The following is a 22,263-nucleotide window of genomic DNA, read 5'->3' on the forward strand; positions in this document are numbered from 1 at the left end:
TATTCACTAGAGGTGGGCATAGATTAATTTTTTTAATCTAGATTAATCTATCTGCAATCCTGGATTTAATCTAGATTAATCTAGATTAAAATGGCTCAAAAGAAATTAAAAAAAAAACTGCCGAAGGCATTCAAAATATGTGTGTTCTACCCAAATAATGACCAGAAGTAAGTCCTTACTTTTTCTTTCCTCCTTATGTTTCTCAGGCCAGGTGGCCCATTACACCATGAGCCCATCTCCCGTTTCCAAAATGCATTACAGACTGTTTGAAAAAGCTGTTTTGCTATGATAATTGGTAATGAAATATCAAAATAATGTTCAATAAGATGTACTTGTGTTTAATAAGTTGTTTTATTCAGAATAAATAATAAATAAATAAATAATATTACCAGTACAGTATCTAGCACACTCTCGGGAGCAAAACAGAAAGAAGCATTTCAAACTTGAACTATGTGCCATGGCTTGACTCAATCAGTCCAATCTCTATTTCTCCTTCTTCCACCGTCACTCAGGCAGACCAGCTTGTTTTATGTAGCGATGTCTACTTATAGTGCCTATAATATTTTTCCCGTTGGGTGCCAATGCAAATCAACTGCTCCAGTGGAGTTGCTCAGTGGCCAATGGTGTCAACTGTGGTTGTACTGGGCAGCTCCCAGGTGTGAATGGAACTGTGTGAATGTGAAGCAGGGCATTCCTGAAAAAGAGCATCTGTGCTCAGCGAACCTACCCTGGGTAAATAAAGGTTAAAAAAAAAAAAAAGTAAAAAAATTGTTTTAGATTAATGCGTTAATTATATTATCGCGCGATAATAGTATCGCGTTAACGCAGCACGTTAACGCCGTTAACGGCCCAGCTCTAATATTCACAGTATTCACAGTGTCACATAAGGTGCAGTATGCATCAGGTAGTGTTATTGTCCTCCTTGGGTTCCGAACTTCCTATTAGTCCTAGGTCAATGTCTGGCAGCCGTCGCTGCCCCCTGTTGTGGAGCCTGGAGGCCGCCGCTAGTCGCGGCCTCCTGCCACTATTGAGCTGCCGCTCTGTGCTCAGTGATGCAGTGAGGCACAGTGATGCATTGTATAGTCTGATGGCTGTTGGAATGAAGGACTTCCTGTGCCGTTCAGTGCTGCATTTGGGTAGAGTGAGCCTAGCACTGAACATGCTCCTCCTGTCAGCCAAGTCTGTGTATAGTGGGTGGGAGGGGTTTTCCCTGATGGCCTGGAGCTTAGCAAGGCTCCTCCTCTCCGCCACCCTCGCTAGAGAGTCCAGCTCCACCCCAACCACGCTGCTGGCCTTCCTGACCATCTTATCCAGCCTGGTTGTGTCCCCTGCTCTCAGTCCGCTGCCCCAGCAGGTCACAGCGTTCAAGAAGGCGCCCACCACCACCGACTCATAGAACATCCTCAACATCCTTGTACAGACATTGAAGGATCTCAGCCTTCTGAGGAAGTAGAGTCGGCTCTGGCCCTTCTTGTACAGTGCCTCTGCATGTTTTGACCCGTTCAGTTTGTTGTCGATGTGCACACCGAGGTATTTGTACACCTCAACCATGTCCACATCAACTCCCCTGATGGAAACGGGGGTCACATGCACTCCTCCTCCTCCCCAGCTCCACAACCAGTTCCCTGGTCTTCGCCACATTTAGCTGCAGGTGGTTTTTATCACACCATGTGACGAAGTCCACTACCAGTTCCCGGTATTCCCTCTCGTCACCGTCCTTTATACATCCCACTATCGCAGAGTCATCAGAAAACTTCTGAAGGTGGCAGGACTCTGACCGATAGTGGAAGTCGTTGGTGTAGACAGTGAAGAGGAAGGGAGAGAAGACTGTCCCCTGCAGGGCCAAACTGTATGTTACCCTGTAAAGTTCCTCTAGCCATTTTCATACATATATACAACTACCGGTATATACCTACATATGCACATATATACATTTATATATACATACACACACATACATACTGCCAGTTATCAAACCCCTTCTTCATCTCTGTACCTCTGTAAAACCATTTGACTGTATTTTATTTTAAACTGTTTTATGTTTTGACATTGCTTTAACTCCACAATCAGACCGTTCCATAATTTTACTCCGCATATTGAAATACAAAGAGTCTTCATGGTCGTTCGAAAACTGTATCTTTTGAAATTAAATGTTCCCCTTAAATTGTAACCCCCATCTTGCACGTTGAACATTTTTGAATATTTCCTGGGAGTTTATAATTTTTTGCTTTATACATTATTTGTGCAGTTTGATACATTACAATATCAGTACATTTGAATAATTTTGACTATAAGAAAAGTGAATGAGTATGTTCCAGAAACCAGCGGTGACTGGTCTGTTCAGGACCCGGCCAAACCGGACGTGGTCACTTGTCCGAATCGTCGGATGTTTCGTCTTGTAACTCGAGACTAGAAGCACGCAATACTAATCGTTCGAGTGGGGTGGCGATCGAAAGGCGGAAAATTCAACTTTCCAACAATGTCCGGTGTTGATCTGCAAAAATACAGTGCTAGGCCCACAGACGAGGGCCGCTGCTGTTTAGAAAAAGGATGATCATTTAATTTACTGTCACTGAGTTACTTTTGATGACATACCGTGATATGGATTTCAGCTCTTAATTTACACTTCAATCCATGTAGTTTTTCCCCAATTTTGAATGAAACTCATGGATGTCCAGTTAAGTGTGCAGCAATCCTTTCTTCTGCTTTTACTGAGTGAAATTGGTCTTCCCTGAAGATACCCCCCCCCCCCCCCCCAATTCAATTGTTCCTTTTTTAAGTCTGGGGGAAAGATCTGTCTGTTCCACCGCAGAGGGAAAGGATCTCTCTTTTCCCTTCTTAAGACCGTCGTGTTTCCCAACGTGCCCTTGCCAAGTGGTCTCTGTTTGTTCTTTCACCCGGCCCTCACCCTCTGTCCTTCCTGTGTTCTGAGTGTTAGAGCCCAGACTCTGCTGGCTGGTTCGCTTCAGGTCACATAAAGACATTTTCTCACCACAACTCAAATCTTGGGGGGATTTCCTGGGTCTTTCCCTCTCCGTCTTTCGAATGGAAAACGTATAAGTGATTGTTTGGATTTTTTGGGACGTCGAGTTGTATGAAATACTTGCCAGTGGTGTAGTCAAAACAAAGCTATTTGCTTACTTACCGATTCCCATGGTTGGGAGTTCTGGCCAGGTTCCGGGGAGAGCCGGGCAGCAAACGGAAGAAATGGGGTCACGTAACCTAAACGGTTTTAATCCACACCACAACATGCAGGCAGGGTTAGCCACCTCCAAACAAAACCATTGTGAAACAGCTGATTGGCCATGCATCCAGTGTGTAGTAAATAGTAATACTGTCTTTTTTTCAAGAAGAAAATAATGTGCCATGTGATTGCAGAATCCAAAGTGTTTGAGGACGATTATTTGTTAGGAATAGGTAACCCTTTTGTCTGCATATTGTGGTCTGGATTAAAACCGTTTGGTTTTAAAACCCCTGTTTGCTTTCTGGTTCACTTGGAAACTTTCATACAACTTAATGTCCAAAAATCACTAAGTTATCTCGTCTGGAAAATTAAGTCTACAATGTTTTTCAGTTTTTTTGTTTGTTTTTTTAAAGTGCATGTCAGCACTGCTAGTCATCTATTTTCCTAATCCCCCTCTCCATTCTCTCTCTGTCTCTCTCTGTATGGTTGTTTCATTGGGTGAGAAGGGAGGGAGAGGGGGCGGTAGTTCCAGAAAGTCATTCCTGTCTTTGCCAGCCCCGTTCGGTAATCTGCCACGAGAATAGGTCACATCACGTCCTTCTGCCTGCCTGAACCACACACACACACACACGCACACGCACACGCCCAGTGGGTTGCTGAATACCTTTGTGATTGGCTGTCTCCAGATGAGCAGTGATGTCATATCTGGCAGAGACTTTGCTTTTGTTTTGCTGTTCTCCAGGCATTCCTCAGCGTGGGCACCGTCGGTGGTTGGTTACAACACATGCTGCCAATTTCTCTGAACATAAAAAAAAATCTAACTTTTCCTTCACCTCACAAGCAGATGTTTTATGTGGAAAAGGTCGCAGAACAGTTTCAAGCGGAACAGGTTGCAACTGTGACCACTGCTCCACAGTTAAAAGACTGATCTAGATTGTGTTGACGATCCTCCTTTTGGTGTATTTACAGCACTGTATAAATGCAGCTTGGGAGCTTAATCTAGACAACCTTTGAACATCTTCTATCGCCACTGGGATTTTAGTGGCAGAGTTCCCCAGAGTTTAATTGTAGACACTGTACAAGACACATTAAAGATTTGTGTGTAAAAGTCACTCTTTACCTTTATACCTGTACTTTATAATATAGTATAGTCACTGTAGCTGCCGTGTGTCTAATCATATCCAACCTTGGATGAATGGTTCTCTGAAGCCTGTAAAGCTAATGTTGTCTCCGCTCTACTTTGCAGGGTGCATTAACCCATGGGGATAGACGAGCCACTGAGTCCAGAGACCTCAGCAAATACAACTTTGAGAACAAGGTAGGGACCAATAACACATCGCTATGATTGGACCCGTTATGTCTGAGAATGCTTCTATTTTGTATTTATTTTTTCTATAATTTGTTTAGGTTTATGTGTCAAATTGTCATTGAGCTGCTCTTATTAGTTGTCCTGAATGAGTTAAGCTGTTTAATTCATTAGCCATGGAGTTGTCGAATTGGTTTCAAGAGCTAATCAATTTGGATGTGTTGTATTTCCCATCTCCCCGTGACAGTATGGTACCAAGGCTCTGGATAAAATAACCAAAGCTATCCTCGGCCACATAGAGAACAAGGTGCCCCCTCCCAAAGGCTACCCTGGTGGTGAAGCGGTGTTCTTCAGAGGTAGGTGGTTCGTATGTCAGCAGCTGCTCTACAAATGGAAGGCCCCCCTCACCTGCATCAGTATTACAACGACTTTCTTCTCCGTTACAGAAATGATCCATGGCATGACGGACGTGGGCATCTTTTGTAGGGAGCCGCGCTATGGCATCAATACTGAGAAAGGTATTTACCACAGTGTCTTTGGGATGAGTGTGTAGAGCCACTTCGCCTCACCATCCATAAGTGTGTTTGTGGTGCGTTTTCTCCTTTCATATAGACATGTGTTGCACCAGGCTTACCGTATCTTGTTTTTCAGACTGCACCATCACCAAGTTCCTGAACCGGATCCTGGGCCTGGAGGTGCACAAGCAGAACTATCTCTTCCAGTACTTCACGGACAACTTTGACTACCTGATTGAGAAGGACAAGAAAGAGGGCAAATACGACATGGGTATACTAGGTATGGAAGTCAACAGTACACACATTTCTTCTCTACGTGTGCCTTTTCTCAGGGGCTTCATAACAAAGACTCATGGAACCACACCAGTTAGTGGTATTCTCTGACAAGGTGCCTAATCCTCTTCATTTAGCTAGTTTCTATTCATAGTATTCTCCTGATGTGTCATGCAATTGTTTCCAATATGACGCTAAAAACACATCCACCGTTGTCATTTGAATGATTATTAATCATCTACTGCAGTCACCTGTTGGTGTATGTGATGATGGGGTAATGGAATGCTATAAATTGTTGCTGTTACGCATTCTAATTTCAAATGGCTTATCACACATTGAGCCATGTTGATAAATAGTTTCTGCTGCCCTAAAACACTTTCCTGGCTTGTCTGTTCCTTTCTGTTCTACTCTGTCATCTTCTATGCCATGTTATTAGCTGCGACCAGCAGCTCTATAGGTTGCTCTTTCGGTCAGTCAGTTGGTTGATCCACAAAGATCTCTCCACCCTCTAGTGGCCACAGTTTTCAACCTAGGATTTTGTGTGTGTACGTATTCATGCCAATTGTCTAAAAGGGGTGTGGCAATAGGAGTGGCCTATCCTGAAAAGGGCGCATTAATTCCAAATGAATTCACAAACTCACACAAGATGTTGTGGAAAGGTTGGTCATGACTCGAAGGACAGCTGATTAACTGTTCATGCCAACTGGCTGAAAGAGGGAGTGGGAGTGGCCTAGAACAGAAAGGTGCATAAGTTCTAAATGGATTCACGCAATTTGGCCACATTTTGTGGGAAGCTTGATCAAAGGGCAGGGACACATGCACACACACACACAGATATACAGACATTCACACACATACACGTCAAGTATTCATGTGTGTACACACGGTCGCAGCTATTGCGGATCTGCGCTTGTTTCGTTTAGTTTACTCAGTTTATTTGATCAGGGACCGTGCATTTCAATCAACAGTTATACATTTATAAATGAATACAAATTAAAAACTGTAAATATGCCAACATTATGTTCTATCCCTCCTAACGTTATACATCTACTGTTGTATTCTCTTCCATTCTCCTCTGTGTGTGTTTTCTGTCCGGCTCTTCCACCAGCTGACATAGTGTGTCACTGTGTTCATTTTCAGACCTGGCCCCTGGTAACGATGAGATCTATGAGGAGAAGCAGGAGAACTTTCTGACAGCAGGGAACCCTCAGGACGGGCAGGTCGTCCTGTATAAGGTAAGCTTAACCTCATCATATGTAGCACTATAACTGAGCCAACGGATACAATGTCACCATAAGGTATACTACATAAGGTGTGGCAGCCATTACACATTCCATTATGTTCCTTTGACGATCCTTGTGTTGAAAAAGAAAGTGTGTCGCTTCATTGTGCAAAGAAAACTTCTTTCAATGTACGTATTTATAAACTCATGACAACAGAATGCACATCTGGGGCTTCACCCTCTTGTCAATCAACACGTTTACATGCACATTAATATTTCTGGATACATCCTGATTAAAGTCCTAGATAGGTTAAGTGTTTATGCATTTTCACGTCCTGATAATACACTATTAAACAGAATATTGCTGGTATTTCCATGGGAATTGACCCAAGCAAAGAGGGTGTGGTTTGAGATAGGTCAGTTGACAAGGTGTTTACATGCCTCAGTATCTTGGCTAATATCAGAAAAGCCCCGCGGTCATATTCAGCTTTCTCACAGTCAGGATATGAGATAATCCCAGCTACTACAAACGGGACATGGCATTTACGTGTGCCAACTCATAGATGAAATGTGAGTATCCCAAATATGATTGGAATATGAATGTGCGATTGGTATGATGTCTTGGTTAAACCAAGACAATTAGAAGTATGTCTTTAGTAAACAAAACTGATGAGGTCAATTGATATGATTTCATTCGTTTACAGGAATACAGTTACAGTATATGTTTGTTAATTATTGACTATTCTAACAGTTGACCAAATCCTATGACTGAAGAAAAAATATGGAGTGCTGCAGACAAACATGATTGTAATGTTGAAGCAAAAAATCCGGTGCTCTCCAAGGATCAGGCAATTAGAATAAGATAAGATACAGTTACAGGAAGATCTGTTGCAGTCTGCAAGGAATCCAAGGCACTATAATTGAGAATAAAAATCCATTATTTAATCAAGTATATCATAATTAAATAAAGGACTTTTAATTCACAATCAAGAGCACCTCGGATTCTTTGCAGACTGCCACCTCTACTATGGACTTCCATTATAAGTAAGCTAGACAGCCTCTGTATTTAATCTTGAAATCCTATGACTATTGGTTGATTAAGAATTACTCAGTATGTCAAGGACATCCCTTCGCATGTTGGGTTGCATATACAAAAAGGAATTACAACAATTTCATTCGATTTTGATTGAATCTTGAATATTAGCCATGAGCTTGATACTTGATGAACTGAACTCCCACTTCCAGCTATGCAGAGATAGCTAGTGTGTAGCGAGCCTCCATGAGTGTGGTGATTGATGTCTTTCAGCCAGTGGTTAGACTGTGATGATACAGTTCTAGCCCCCGGGCGCAGGAGTCTATGGAGGCACCAGTAGGACGCAGGAACAGGATAATTACTGGTATCTCCGGCTTTTAGCCGGTGCTGCAGGCTAGCCTACGTTTGACATTTGAAACTTGGCAGGCGAACAGAGCACCGCACAGCCAGGACTGGTTCAGCAGGGGGGCATCAGTGTGCATGCTTGTGATACAGAGTGTGTTTTGTTCAACTTTTATTTATGCCACGGTTTTTCATCTCTTGGTTCTCTTGCATCCTGCACCCCTGTGTGGTTAATGTGTAGGATGATGCTTCACTCACTCTCACAGGGGATCTGCTCAAAGCGTCTGCCCCCTCTACTGTTACCCTGTGTAAACTGCTGCCCCCTCTACTGTTACCCTGTGTAAACTGCTGCCCCCTCTACTGTTACCCTGTGTAAACTGCTGCCCCCTCTACTGTTACCCCATGTAAACTGCTGCCCCCTCTACTGTTACCCTGTGTAAACTGCTGCCCCCTCTACTGTTACCCTGTGTAAACTGCTGCCCCCTCTACTGTTACCCTGTGTAAACTGCTGCCCCCTCTACTGTTACCCCATGTAAACTGCTGCCCCCTCTACTGTTACCCCATGTAAACTGCTGCCCCCTCTACTGTTACCCCATGTAAACTGCTGCCCCCTCTACTGTTACCCCATGTAAACTGATGCCCCCTCTACTGTTACCCTGTGTAAACTGCTGCCCCTCTACTGTTACCCCATGTAAACTGCTGCCCCCTCTACTGTTACCCTGTGTAAACTGCTGCCCCCTCTACTGTTACCCCGTGTAAACTGCTGCCCCCTCTACTGTTACCCTGTGTAAACTGCTGCCCCCTCTACTGTTACCCCATGTAAACTGCTGCCCCCTCTACTGTTACCCCATGTAAACTGCTGCCCCTCTACTGTTACCCTGTGTAAACTGCTGCCCCCTCTACTGTTACCCCATGTAAACTGCTGCCCCCTCTACTGTTACCCCATGTAAACTGATGCCCCTCTACTGTTACCCCATGTAAACTGATGCCCCCTCTACTGTTACCCCATGTAAACTGCTGCCCCCTCTACTGTTACCCCATGTAAACTGATGCCCCCTCTACTGTTACCCCATGTAAACTGTTGCCCCCTCTACTGTTACCCCGTGTAAACTGTTGCCCCCCCTACTGTTACCCCATGTAAACTGTTGCCCCCTCTACTGTTACCCCATGTAAACTGATGCCCCCTCTACTGTTACCCCATGTAAACTGATGCCCCCTCTACTGTTACCCCATGTAAACTGCTGCCCCCTCTACTGTTACCCCATGTAAACTGCTGCCCCTCTACTGTTACCCCATGTAAACTGTTGCCCCCTCTACTGTTACCCCATGTAAACTGTTGCCCCCTCTACTGTTACCCCGTGTAAACTGCTGCCCCTCTACTGTTACCCCATGTAAACTGTTGCCCCCTCTACTGTTACCCCGTGTAAACTGCTGCCCCCTCTACTGTTACCCCATGTAAACTGATGCCCCCTCTACTGTTACCCCATGTAAACTGTTGCCCCCTCTACTGTTACCCCGTGTAAACTGCTGCCCCCTCTACTGTTACCCCATGTAAACTGATGCCCCCTCTACTGTTACCCCATGTAAACTGCTGCCCCTCTACTGTTACCCCATGTGAACTGCTGCCCCCTCTACTGTTACCCCATGTAAACTGATGCCCCCTTTACTGTTACCCTGTGTAAACTGCTGCCCCCTCTACTGTTACCCCATGTAAACTGATGCCCCCTCTACTGTTACCCCGTGTAAACTGATGCCCCTCTACTGTTACCCCATGTAAACTGCTGCCCCCCCTCTACTGTTACCCCGTGTGAACTGATGCCCCCTTTACTGTTACCCCATGTAAACTGATGCCCTGTGTAAACTGATGCCCCCTCTACTGATGCCCTGTGTAAACTGATGCCCCCTCTACTGTTACCCCATGTAAACTGATGCCCCCTCTACTGTTACCCCATGTAAACTGATGCCCAGTGTAAACTGATGCCCCCTCTACTGTTACCCCATGTAAACTGTTACCCCCCCCCCCCCTACTGTTACCCCATGTAAACTGCTGCCCCCTCTACTGTTACCCCATGTGAACTGATGCCCCCTTTACTGTTACCCCGTGTAAACTGTTGCCCCGCCCCCCCCTACTGTTACCCCTTGCAGATCAGTGTTGACCGAGGCATGCCCTGGGAGGAGGCCTGTGAGAAGGCACAGAAACTCAGCAAACCTGACGAGGGATTCTACCTGTCTCACAAGGTGAGCCACATTATACTCTCAAAATAAAACCTCATCTTTACAGTAAGAGATTGAATCTTTGAGAATCTCATGGCTTTATCCATGTCCATAAAATTTACGCGTAAAGTTCATATTCCTGACCTTTGATGCCTCCCTCCCCCCACAGCTGCGAGGTGACCACCCATGTGTGCTGCTGGCTGAGCAGGGCAGAGGCAAGAATTTCATTGTATATAAGCCCAACATTGGCAAGCAGGCACACCCTGAGAGCCTGGACAACCTGCAGCTACGTTACCGCAAGGTAAGGGCCTTTTTGTCCGTCTGCTGAACATCCAGTTAGGCCTTTTGTTTAGTTGTTTTTCTTGTCCACCTTTTGATTTGTCTGTCAATGATGTTTCCACCATGGCGTCTTTGAAAAGCTATAGGAGGATCTGTTGAAGGGAAGGTTGAAGGAGGGCCAATCAGAGCAGTTTTAGGATTCGTGAAAGAGTTCCAAACAAAAGACTTTGGGCTAGATCCACAAAGAATGGATTGCACGGAGCAAGTTGCACCCTTACTTACAATTCATTATGAATTGAAAATGAGGGACCCTGATGTAAACAAGACGAAAGTCTTTCATTCAATCAATCAATCTGCACGGTGATTGATTGAATGAAAATTGTATTAACAGATTGCAGAATGGGTACAATACAGTACGGCTCAATACACACAATTGTTAAGGGGATGCAGACCAGAGAAAGACTTTCGTCTTGTTTACATCAGGGTCCCCCATTTTCAATTCATAATGAATTGTAAGTAAGGGTGCAACTTGCTCCGTGCAATCCATTTTATGTTTATTGAGGGGTGTTTTTCTCTTTTATGGAACCATCTGCCCCCTTGTGGAGAAATAGGTGTAGTGAACCAGATATTTTCCAATGTGTTCTAGAAACTGAAAGATGTGGCAATATTCGGTTCCCAGTGCATGAGCAACTTAATGGAGGATTAACGGTATGGCTCAAGGGGCTGTTGAAAATCACAGTTTACGTTATTGAATTCCCTTTACCATGTGATTAAATTATCCTTTACCATATGCTCACATTCCTGTGTGATACAATGAAGGATTATATAATGGGTAGGTGTGATTAGTCTTTAGCCATCGTGTAGGTTCCACATACGTACCACAGCTTCCTAGGCAACTGTCTGGGAACATTTATTTATTACTCGGCTATAAATAATATCAGGGCAACAGGAAGAAATAGCTAGATTGTAACAACAAGCAAAGGAAGGCTTTACATTCCATTTATGAGGCTTTAACCTGATAACTTATGTTAGCTGATCAGCTGGTTATAATTAGGAACCTATTTAAAGGGGCAGTTCTATAAAACATATTTTCCCCATTACCCGAGTGCCATCTATCCATCCAGATATTTAGATCGACTAGTTTTAGATTTATCTGCCGTATGGAGCTGAATGGCGCTTGGTTTGTGGACCACAATGGAAACAAGCTCTAGGGCTTTATTGTGTTTTTATCCTCTTGATCAATATTCTTTGTATTGAATTGCACAATATTTGTTTTATTGCTTCAATAAAGACATCAATCAATCAAAAAGCACCAAAAAACTAAATTTGAAAAACTCAAAAGCAATGTCTCCTTCCAGAAGTCATGACCCCGTTACAGTTTCATGTAGGAACTCTTTTCTACCCAAGTATACCCACCATAATAATGAATGTGGATGTACTTCGGTAGAAAATAGTTCCTAAATGAAACTTTAAGACTGTGACTGTCACTTAGGTCGGTGGTTTTTCTGGTTCTGTGATGCGTTTTGTTCCTCAGGTGTATCTTCTGGTTATCTGTGGTCCTCCTGAGTATGTATGTTGGTTGGTTGATGTGTTCTGGTTCAGTTAATGCTCCTTCCTCACTGTTGTTGTGTTCTAACCCCAGGTGACTTCAGAGGAAGCCCAGGAGAGCTGGGAGAACCAGTTCACATTCTCCTTCAGGAAGTGTAGCCATGCCAACTGGTGAGTAGGATCAACAAACTGCCTTTTTCTTTTTCTTTTTTTTATCAACTTTTTCTCCCATCCCAATTTCGTATCGTCCAATTCTCCCCTCCCCTGTCTCGAAAGTTTTTAGGCCATGCCTCCCACAAGCCGGCTGCAATGTGGACTAAGCCTTACATCACGTGTCCCCTCCGGTACTCGAGGAAGCAGCAGTCGCATCTTTTCACCTGCACAGCGCGATCTCTTAGCGTCGGGGGTCTGCGTTTGGAGGGCACGCCGCCCCCGTCGCTTCCTGATTCTGCTGCGCAGGCGCACCAACCGACCTGTAGGAGTCGCTGTCCACAACGTCCGATCCCCACCCATCAGCTTCCCACCCCCTAATACTGCCAATTGTATTAGTATGAACGACCAGCCAAGCTGATAGCAATGCGGAGAGCTGGGCTCGAACCCAGCGTCTCCTGCATTGGTGGTGAGCGCCTTGCCCACTGCACCACCTAGCAGCCCCTGCCTTTTTCTTTTCTAATGTATTTATTTTTGGCTTTGCAAGTAACAAATCAGACCAGTCCTTAATTGCACTGATACAATGCAGGTTACTCATTTTAGAATGCCTTGAGTAGATCAAGGTGCAAAATCGTACTTCGGACATTCAAGTGAGCAAAAGACTTGACTGACTTGCATCTCTCTTTTTCCTTCATTCCCTTCCTCTCTCCCCAGGAATGGCAAGTGTAAGAAGATTGAGGAAGGCCAGGAGTGTCTCCAGGGCATGCGTCTTCGGCAGTACCACATGCTGTGCGGCGCTCTGCTGCGTGTGTGGAAGCGTGTGGCAGACGTGGTGTCTGACATCACCAGCTCCAGCATCCTGCAGATTGTGCGCCTCAAAACCAAACAGCATAACAAGCAAGTCGGTGAGTACAGCCCTCTGGGATCAGTGATATACACACGATGATATGCCCAGAGAAGGGACAGTGGTTAAAACCCTCGCCTCTGGGACCACATGTACCAGAGCCAGTTTCCCCTCCATCTCCCTCTCAGCCTTCCTCCTATCAATAATGCATATAACCAAACAACACTGACACTAGCCTATTGTTTAGCTATGTTGGTAAAACTTGTGATGAGGTAGTATATAGTCACATATTGAGGAAGTGAAACTTTTGCTTTGTTTCCTCATGTCTCCTATAAACTCTTATGAATCAGTAGTGCTGAGCAGTGGATCTATCATCGGCCAGTGTTGTGGTATCATGGTTTTTCTGATATTGTGATACCCAATTTTGTTGTCTAAATTGTCCACAGTTTTAGTTTGATATCACACCACCAGGGGAGGAAACTAACTTTTTGGCTTACCAGCCAACTGGCGAGTATCTGATTTTTTTTACCAGCCAAACAGATTTTTTACCAGCCAAAAAAAATCGCTAATTGTGATAATTACTTCTTTGTATGTCTTCGTCTAAATTGATTTTCAATCATAGTAATAATCACACCATGTCTCTACTCTTTAAAATATTTATTAGCATAAAACATTAATAACAGTGTCTCTACTCTTCACAATATTAGCATAAAACATATTAACATGAAAGAGGGATCTATTCTGGACTGGGTTGGGCTGAACTGGGCAGTGAAAGATGCTGGGTTGGACTGGGTTGGGCAGTGAAAGAAAAAAACCTAAGTATGTTGTCAAGTGTATAGATAGATGTGAAATGTATAGATGTAGCAGTACTGTCTATCTGTATGTCGTGTATGTCATATGTTATGATGAATTGAAAATGGGGGACCCTGATGTAAACAAGACGAAAGTCTTTCTCTGGTCTGCATCCCCTTAACAATTGTGTGTATTGAGCAGTACTGTATTGTACCCATTCTGCAATCTGTTCATAAAGTTTTCAATCAATCAATCAAGTTAACTTTGAACCTCGGTTGTCAAGCCGCGTCAATGTTGTGTATGCATCTGAGTGGCATCACAACAGTGTTCACTGTGCCTTTAAGACGGCACGTGGTCTTACGACAGTGCTGTGAAGTACCGTCAAGTGTTGTGGTAACGTCAGTTGGGTTGGTGTGCTGTTGTGCACTGGTTGAGCTAGCCCCTTTCGTGACTGCGATGTGCAAGCAATCAATTTCAATCAATTTCTTTCAATTTCTTTAATGACCACCCAGCCAGGCTGGTGGAATTTGGTTTCAGTGCATTGCAGTTCCAACATAAAACATAGAACATATAACATCACTTACACCGTACATACTACATGCAGTTAGGAGAAAACACAATTACATAGATTACAGTTCAGAGTTTATGTCCATGTCAGCAGAGGTAAGGGGGGTTGCGGGGGGGGGGGGGGGGGGTTACTACAGGGGAAGCCCAGGAGAGCCAGGGGCTTTTGAGCATGAAATAAAATGTCTAACCTTACATCGTAGTCCGGTGCGTTTTTGGAAACATAGTCATAACAGATACACCTAGCTAACATGGGGCTGGCTGCTTTGAGCACACGCGCACACGGGGCTAACGTTAGGGCTCGCGTCCACCTGCCTCATATTTATGACAGCACGCGTCTTTTTTCAATGTATTCCAATGGGGAGGGGCCGTATGGAAGTGCGCTGCACTCGGCTTCTTTTTTCAGCGCCTTTCAGCTTTATTGTGCGGCCGCACCAGCGTTTAAAGTTTAAACTTGCTGAACTTTTTTTCTCACCGCATGCGCCCGCCCCAGTACTACCGGGCGCACTGCCAGCGTTTTTCAGGTGAAAATGTGAGATAGGTGGACCCGGGCCTTTAGCTAGCAAGCAGCTATAGCTAAAACGCTAACTAGAAGCTAACTACTGTATACAGTTCCAATAGACTAACATACACCTCTGTGATTTAAATGTGTCCTTGCCTTAGACTCGAGGGTTGTACTAGGGTTGGATGCAGTTCCCCGTTGGTCAGTCTGTCTGTTTTCCATCTTCTGCTGTGTTTAACGTTATCTGTTTGCGAGTGCTCCCTTGACTGATGGTTAGTACCGCAGGACTTTTATTAAACATTCTATATGTCCGCGGGTTGGCCAGTACTGCGGGAACTTTTATTAAACATTATATATGTCCGCGGGTTAGCCAGTACTGCAGGAACTTTTATTAAACATTCTATGTCCGCGGGTCTTGTGCAGTACTCGCCAGACTCATTTGGCGAGTAAAGTGGCCTAATTTCCTCCCCTGCGACACCACCCATTACTATTCAGTCCAATACAATATAATTCAACCGGACTAATGGGATTTTCCATAGCTAAGCAGATATCATGATATCCGTATCGAAAGATTTGAACAATATTGCGATCCCGAGCCTTATGAATCAGTGTTTCTCCTAGAGTATTGCTAGGTAGTGCTCCGAGTTAGACGATGGAAAGTAATACAAGCTCTTACACTGCTCTTCTTACACTGCTCTTACACAGCACATTGAGGTAACCATGAACATTGAATGTAGTGATACTGGTTTCGGAGAATTTCCCCAATACTGAAATCTGATACTAAGAAACATGTAACACGCCAGAAACATGTAACATGCCAGAATTAAAAGCAAAGTGACTTTCTGCTTGTTTAACACCATGTAAGATCTCTCTAATGAAGAAAAAAATCTTTTTTGTCCAGTGATCCGAAATTGGTGGTTAAAGTCTATTGTTCAATGGATCGGATTGGTACTTGGTATCGACTGATACTGAGAGTTTAGCACTCAGACTCGCCATTCCATAACCCTGACACGTTGCGTTCCGTCTTCCCCCAGGTATAAAGATCCCAGAGAACTGTGTGCCTCGCGTCCGAGAGGAACTGTCGTTGATGGACGAGGAGGTGAAGAAGAGACGCAAGGAGAAGGAGCAGCGGGCTGCGGAGCAGCGGTTGGCTGAGGAGCGCAAGCGCAAACAAGAGGAGGCAAACAAATGCCTCCTGGCCCATCTGTTCAGCCAGAACCATGTCCCGACCCAGTCCCTCACCCAGGCCCCGCCCCAGTCACTGCCCCAGTCACTACACAAACTAACTCACAAACTGAACCCAAACAATCAAAGGACCCAGTTAGCGCTACAGAGAGCCTCCCAGAACTCGACTCTCTCATCCTTACAGAGGAACCCAAGCCAAACCCAACAAAGGACCCTGAACAATAGGCCCAACACCACCAACAACCAGGGCCCGCTACCCAGTATGGCCAGCCTTAGTGCCCATTTCTCTCACTTCTACCCCCATTCCTTCTTATCCCCATCCCAGCCCCTTAAGAACCACTCCCACACCCAAATGCCAGCTCCCTCCAAGAATCCTCTAGACGAGATGGACGAGATTTTGGACCTAACGGTGAACTCGCCGTCCCCCTCCCCAGACAGCACGGGGCTCGGCCTTCTGGACAATCTGACGGGACACTCCGGAGGCTTTGCAGATGACTTTGGTCTGGAGTCTTTGATCTGTCGGAGAGCTCTCAATGCCCAGCACATTGCACAAATACGGCAGCCATCGCCTCTATCGCTACAGCAGCAGCATCTGCAGCCTAGACCGCAGCAGGAGAGCTTACTGGTTAACAACCATCCAACGGACTTCTTAGAGTTCTTAGACTTGCCCCCGCCGTACTCACTGACCACACAGACCGCCAACTCCTCATCCTCTACATCCTCTTCCTCCAACTCTTCCTCCTCCCCTTCTGTTCCAAACAACACAGTGTCTCACGTCTCCACTGGCCTACTCTCCACCTCCACCCACATCCCCTCATCTTCCTCCTCTTCTCTTTTCTCCAACACTTCCTCCTGCCCTTCCCCCTCCATGCTCTTCTCTCCCTCCCCCTCTCATCTCTCTGCACCAAACACACTCCCTATACCCAATGGCCACTGCAGTTCTGACGCTCTCAATGTGCGCGAGGTTCTGAACAGCATGTTCCAGACAGGGATCGACCGCAAGTCTGTCATACAGTACCGGCAACCCGACTGGGACGCTGCTTAGTAACGAGTCATTTTGAGACATTGCTTTAGCGGATTGTGTCCTATTGTTAGCTGCTGTCTGTGCTGTCTCACACCCCTGGACCTACCGGCTCCCACTCCCCTCAGGGCCTCTAGTCACATCACTGCCTGTCCTGCCCTGCCCTGCCCTGCCCTGCCCTGCCCTGCCCTGCCCTGCCCTGCCCTACCCTACCCTGAGCTCACCTGGCAGCATTCACCTGCAAGGGTCACAGTCGCTAGTCCTCCTGACGGCTTGGTCACCAGACAGACGCTTCGTGGTCTACCTACGTTTTCCCTGGTGGAGTCACCGGGGGGAGGAGCCTATAAAGGAGGCTAATACAAGATTAATACCAGATTTCTACACCAAAGTGTCTCAGTGGTGAAAGGCAGCTGTAACAAAGTTTGATTTAGCCATTCGAGAGCCCATATGATAGCTGTATGAACTTGTGACACGTATGCTGTCAAATAGTGTTTATTCATTGAGGTCAGCCTTGTATAGAAAATGGTTTAACCCATCTTTCAACCCATAACCACAGCTCCACCTGCTGGTTATATATGGTATCACCAGTAATGTTGCTGGAAGCTTAAAGGCCCTTTACCAGTTATTCATAGTATTCCATTGCATAGTCAGCACAGATACCTTGGTAGGCAAACAGGTGATAATAAAATACACAATTATCATTAAATGTCACATATTATACTACTTTTGATTATGCATTCTAGCATGCCTCTATATCCCTCTATTTCAGTCCTCAGCCTCGACAGGCTGTGAGCTTTAAATGTAAATGAGCTGCTGCTCTCCAACACCACGCTCCGGAACTCTGTGTGAACTCTGGCGTGCCTGGCACACAAAATTCAGATCAAACTGTCAAAATAGGTGTGGAAGATCAAATATGAATTTAGATGATGTCGGAAACATATTTTAGTGAACCATTTGGTGGAAAACAAGAAGGTTTACGAGCTATTTACCCTATTTTGTACACACATGGTTTTCACATGCACACAAGCCAAGGGCTGTGTATCGTCTATGAGCTCCCACTTAATGGCTTGATGAATCACATGTTGTCTGACCTAGGCAGCCCAGAGAGATCTGACTGGCTTGTCTTATTTCACAGTTTGAGTGTTAGTAGGCTCATCAGAGACCCAAATGTATGTGCACAAGCACAGAAAAAGGGAGTTCTTGATAATATGTGACGTTTAAATGACAGCTGTGGTAGGAAATGCGTGACATGTCATTGGAATACTATGAATACACACATTCTGCACGTTTGCTTATCGGTTTCGTCCTCTGAATTTGCTTAATCCATTTGTGTTGACTGGAAAAAGGCTATATGCAAGGCTTGGTCTGAATTGAACTAAAGTTTGAGCTTCACTCAAAATATTTTCTTTAACTGGAATACAAAAAAGACAGAGGAACTGGGTTAGCTAGGTAGCCATGAATTGCCTCAGTTTCCCCCCTCCTGTATCCCTCTTGTGTCTCCCTGCTTGTATGAAAACTTGTGTCTGGCCTGATGATGAAGGGAGAGAGAGCAGTCTTGCTGTTGCAAACAGTGCCTTCGGAAATATCTACTAAAAATGCAGTCTTTTAAAACCCATATAGGCCTAATGTATAGATTTGTACTTCTTGAGTATTTGTTGGTTTTAATCTTAATTTATTATTATATATCTGTATTTAACCCATAGCCCCTCAGTTAGTAGTTGTTGGTGTTATACTATGCTGGTGGTGGGTTTCAGGAATAGCCCCCCATGAGCCTTTATGTGTTTGTATGTTAATCTGTGGACCCAATAGCTGTCCCTATATTACGAGGAGCAGACTTTTCTTTGACCCATGGCCCCCTTCTGTCGCAGCTGATCTGCTCTATTTTCGTGCTGGCGCAAGGCCGGTGGAGTCGCCGGCGCAGGCTGATTAGCAATTTTGTTGGGCAGGAGGCAAAGTCTTTTAGCCTGTGCCCGTTATGGTAATTTTGTGGCTCGAAGGGACCCGCTTGCACCAAGAGGGGTGGGGTGGCACGGCGCAGCTGGGGGTGTGTCGATACCGATTCGCCGGCGCAGTACGGTTTTGATATCCAATTTTATAATAAAATCACGCCTGCAGTTATTCAACCTAACTAAGATAATAGAACGCAACCTTGAGCACAACACCACGTGAGGAGGGTGACGGGAGCGATAGCAGTCCTCACGTTTGAAACCTTCATCAAGAGTAGCAGTGTCTTCTCTGTGCAGTGGAACACTCTTCACAGAGGCACGCATACATGAACAATTGCTGATATTCAAAAATATTTTCGAGGCAACATAATTAGTCTCCACACCTGAGTCTTCCTCAGAGGTCTGCTGGACTGACTGGGGACTGAGGAATGTGAAACGTTGGATAAATACTATAGTTGTCTGGAAAATAATTTTTTTATATCCTATGTAACTGAGCAAACATTCTCTTTCTCGCGTGTGGAGGAGTGACGGCGGACGCGTTACATTTAGTCACTTGCATCTCTGGTCACCAAATTACCAAAGATAAGTTGGACACACCCACACGTGCCAGTGCCCTGGGCTTACGCCTGCACTTGCGTCTAGATTCACGAAAATGGGCCCTGATAGGACAATGTAACTGGGGTTCAATATGGGAAGAATGCTGCAAGGATAACTCTTATCGACCCGAATGGGTTGAAATAGTGTCAAAGAAATGTATTATTACCCACTCTCTTTTAAAGGCGACTATAACATCTAGAGATGTGACTCCTGCTTTGATTTGAAGTTCTCAGGAAAGTCTAGAGTTCTTTGTTCATTTGCTTGTTTTACTGTTTTTTTTTGTTTTTTTTGTATCTCTTTGACCAATATTGATATGAATTCTGTTTTTAGCCCGTTATCTATATGATCGTATATATTTGAGAACCTGTGAGATCTGGCTGTCTTCATGTGAAATGAATGCACTGTTGTTGGTGGTTCACGATAAAATGCCCGGGTAAGTTCAACCAATCAAAAAGCAATAAAACCAGATTTTACACTTCTTCTGAAATGGATCTTTTGAAAAGTCAAAGTACTGTTTACGCCCAACAATAGGCAAAGGTTTGTGATTACCTGTGCATGGTATGAATTGGATTCCTCTTATTCCTGTTCTGCATTGTAGTCTAGTAGTCAGAAACAGCTGAAATACTTAAGACCTTTGTGTAGAACATTGTGATGGGATGAAAGCAATGTGTTATTTGATGTTTTCGTCGTCATTATTATTCTGAAAGTTATTATTATTGATATTTATATTTAAGGGATATTTAGATTTCAGATATGATGTTATCATTACTATTACATTAGTTAACGAAGATTTTGGTCAGGGACGTTTCTAGATTTCAAGATGAATATTAAAACAGAAAAACTAAAAGTCTATTATAACCTGCCACCAAATAATATTGCACTGTTCTGTACTGCTGTACAGAGTCTGGTTTTGTTTCAACTCATTTTGATTCTACTTTTCTCCAGTAGAACTGTTTTTCCAGCTTCTCCAGATTCTGCCAGGGCTTTAGTTTGCAGAGATACCAAAGTATTCCACAGACAAGACACCCCTGAAGTTACTGGCTATAAGATATCTAATCTATTATCAATCTCAGGAAGAAACCTTAAAAGAGATGTTTTGGTGGGGAGTGGGGGGTTATGAGAATATGATATAATTTCCCCTTATGACAAGTGGTAAAACTAACCAGTACATTGGATAGCTTTTTTTATTTCTTCATTCTGTGCTGCGACTCCTTGTGCTGTATTTTGTTTGTTTGTTTTATGGTAGACTTAATGTGATGGGTTTGTCGTTTGGTCATTGTTGTAAAAAAAATATTCAGTGATTTTAAATGTTTATGCCTTCTTAGGGCAAAGATCAATGGCTGTTTCTTTTTAGGAACATTACCATATTATTTTGTCTGGGTGTTTTATATTTTAATTGTGTTGCAGTTCTTATAAAATATATCCATGTTTATGCTGACAAAGATTTTGAGCAGATTTGCACCTGGGTTATACTCGTATGTGCAATTGTTTGTGCAAGTCTTTCCCCCTCTCACATCTTGATTATTTTAGACAGACTCTAGCTCATCACATTATCTCTGATGCTTATTTTTGCCCCTTCCCTTTTACTTGCAAAACAAGGTTACCCCACTATTTAGGCTCTCTTTTATTCTGCTTCTGACCGTAGTTTACCCTGTTAGCCACATTCCAAGATGTGAAATGGTATACAATTGATTTGCCTCTCCCTGTGTGTCACTTGCTCACACAGGGAACGAGGGAAATGGATCGAACTGCATTCTGATTTGTAAAAAGAAAAATCCGTATTCATTTTTATTTAATTTTTTAAGAACCGGTTACTTTGATTAGTGTAGGCCTTTTGTCATTTTTATAATTTTGCACTAAGAATGGCATAATCAAGTTACTGTTGTCTTGTCGGTTATGATTGAGAGTTGGCAAGCTTGTTGTGTTCCACACCTTTTTGATTAATTGACCTATCTCAAGCCCTGCCCTCTTTTCTTGATCCTCCAATCGCAATTGTTGCTTCTCGGAGGATCGTGATTGTCGGATCAAGAAAAGAGGTCTGGTTTGGGATGGGTCCATTGCTCCTTGTATACTGTAACCATCTTCATCGTTTCTCCACCTTTTGCATATAAATGTTTTATCACATTCAAATAATTTATTGCTAACAAAAAATGAAACAAAAAACATGCTACTGATTGTATGTATTTTTAAACAAAGCCTATTTTTTCTGTATAAAAAAACAACAACTGTGTTCAGCACTTTTATTCTGGGTTGTGCTTTTGTTTTTCTATATATTTATAATTTAGATCGAAATGTATATATTGTAAAAAATTGTGCCTTTCGACTAATTCTTTAAAAAGGTTTTCTACTCATAAAAAGGAAGGAATATATCGTCATGCAATCTTAACTTTGTAAGCAAACAAATAAAAACTTGAAGATTAGCGAGAGATTGAAGTCTCCATTTCTTCATTGAAGGGTCACGTTCTTTCCTGCCTTGTGTTAAACGGAAACACCTCAAAAATTAAGAATTAAGTGATGTTGTTTCCATAGGCTCGGAAAGTTCAATCAATATTTGTGAACATGACCTACTCTCTGCCAAAGCCAGACACCAGAGAGCCAAGACTCTTGTGATGGCACCAGACTGGAGCTTCTCCAGACTATGAGTGAGAGGTGTGATGTGGTGGACCCACAGAATGTCAGTGTTTTTATACCAAAATTTTGTTTTATTCTAATAGTAATGTTCTCATTTGTGGAACAGAAAATGTAA

At 43.9% G+C, this 22,263-nt stretch overlaps 1 protein-coding gene across 3 annotated transcripts in view; it reads left to right on the forward strand.

Moving 5' to 3' along the window:
* Positions 1-21,907, forward strand: part of sbno2b (strawberry notch homolog 2b) — a 126,009-nt gene extending 104,102 nt beyond the window's left edge. For all 3 annotated transcript variants that reach the window (XM_084308862.1, XM_084308863.1, XM_084308864.1), the window contains 10 exons: positions 4,431-4,502; positions 4,738-4,846; positions 4,937-5,008; positions 5,142-5,285; positions 6,419-6,513; positions 10,021-10,113; positions 10,259-10,390; positions 12,011-12,087; positions 12,781-12,971; positions 15,803-21,907. In XM_084308862.1, coding sequence (XP_084164988.1) covers positions 4,431-4,502; positions 4,738-4,846; positions 4,937-5,008; positions 5,142-5,285; positions 6,419-6,513; positions 10,021-10,113; positions 10,259-10,390; positions 12,011-12,087; positions 12,781-12,971; positions 15,803-16,998 — 2,181 coding nt within the window. In that variant the 3' untranslated portion in view covers positions 16,999-21,907. The remainder of the gene's footprint in view (positions 1-4,430; positions 4,503-4,737; positions 4,847-4,936; positions 5,009-5,141; positions 5,286-6,418; positions 6,514-10,020; positions 10,114-10,258; positions 10,391-12,010; positions 12,088-12,780; positions 12,972-15,802) is intronic.
* The last annotated feature ends 356 nt before the right edge of the window (positions 21,908-22,263 follow it).

Source organism: Notolepis coatsorum, assembly GCF_963971535.1.
Source record: "Notolepis coatsorum genome assembly, chromosome: 2".
NCBI lineage: Eukaryota > Metazoa > Chordata > Actinopteri > Aulopiformes > Paralepididae > Notolepis > Notolepis coatsorum.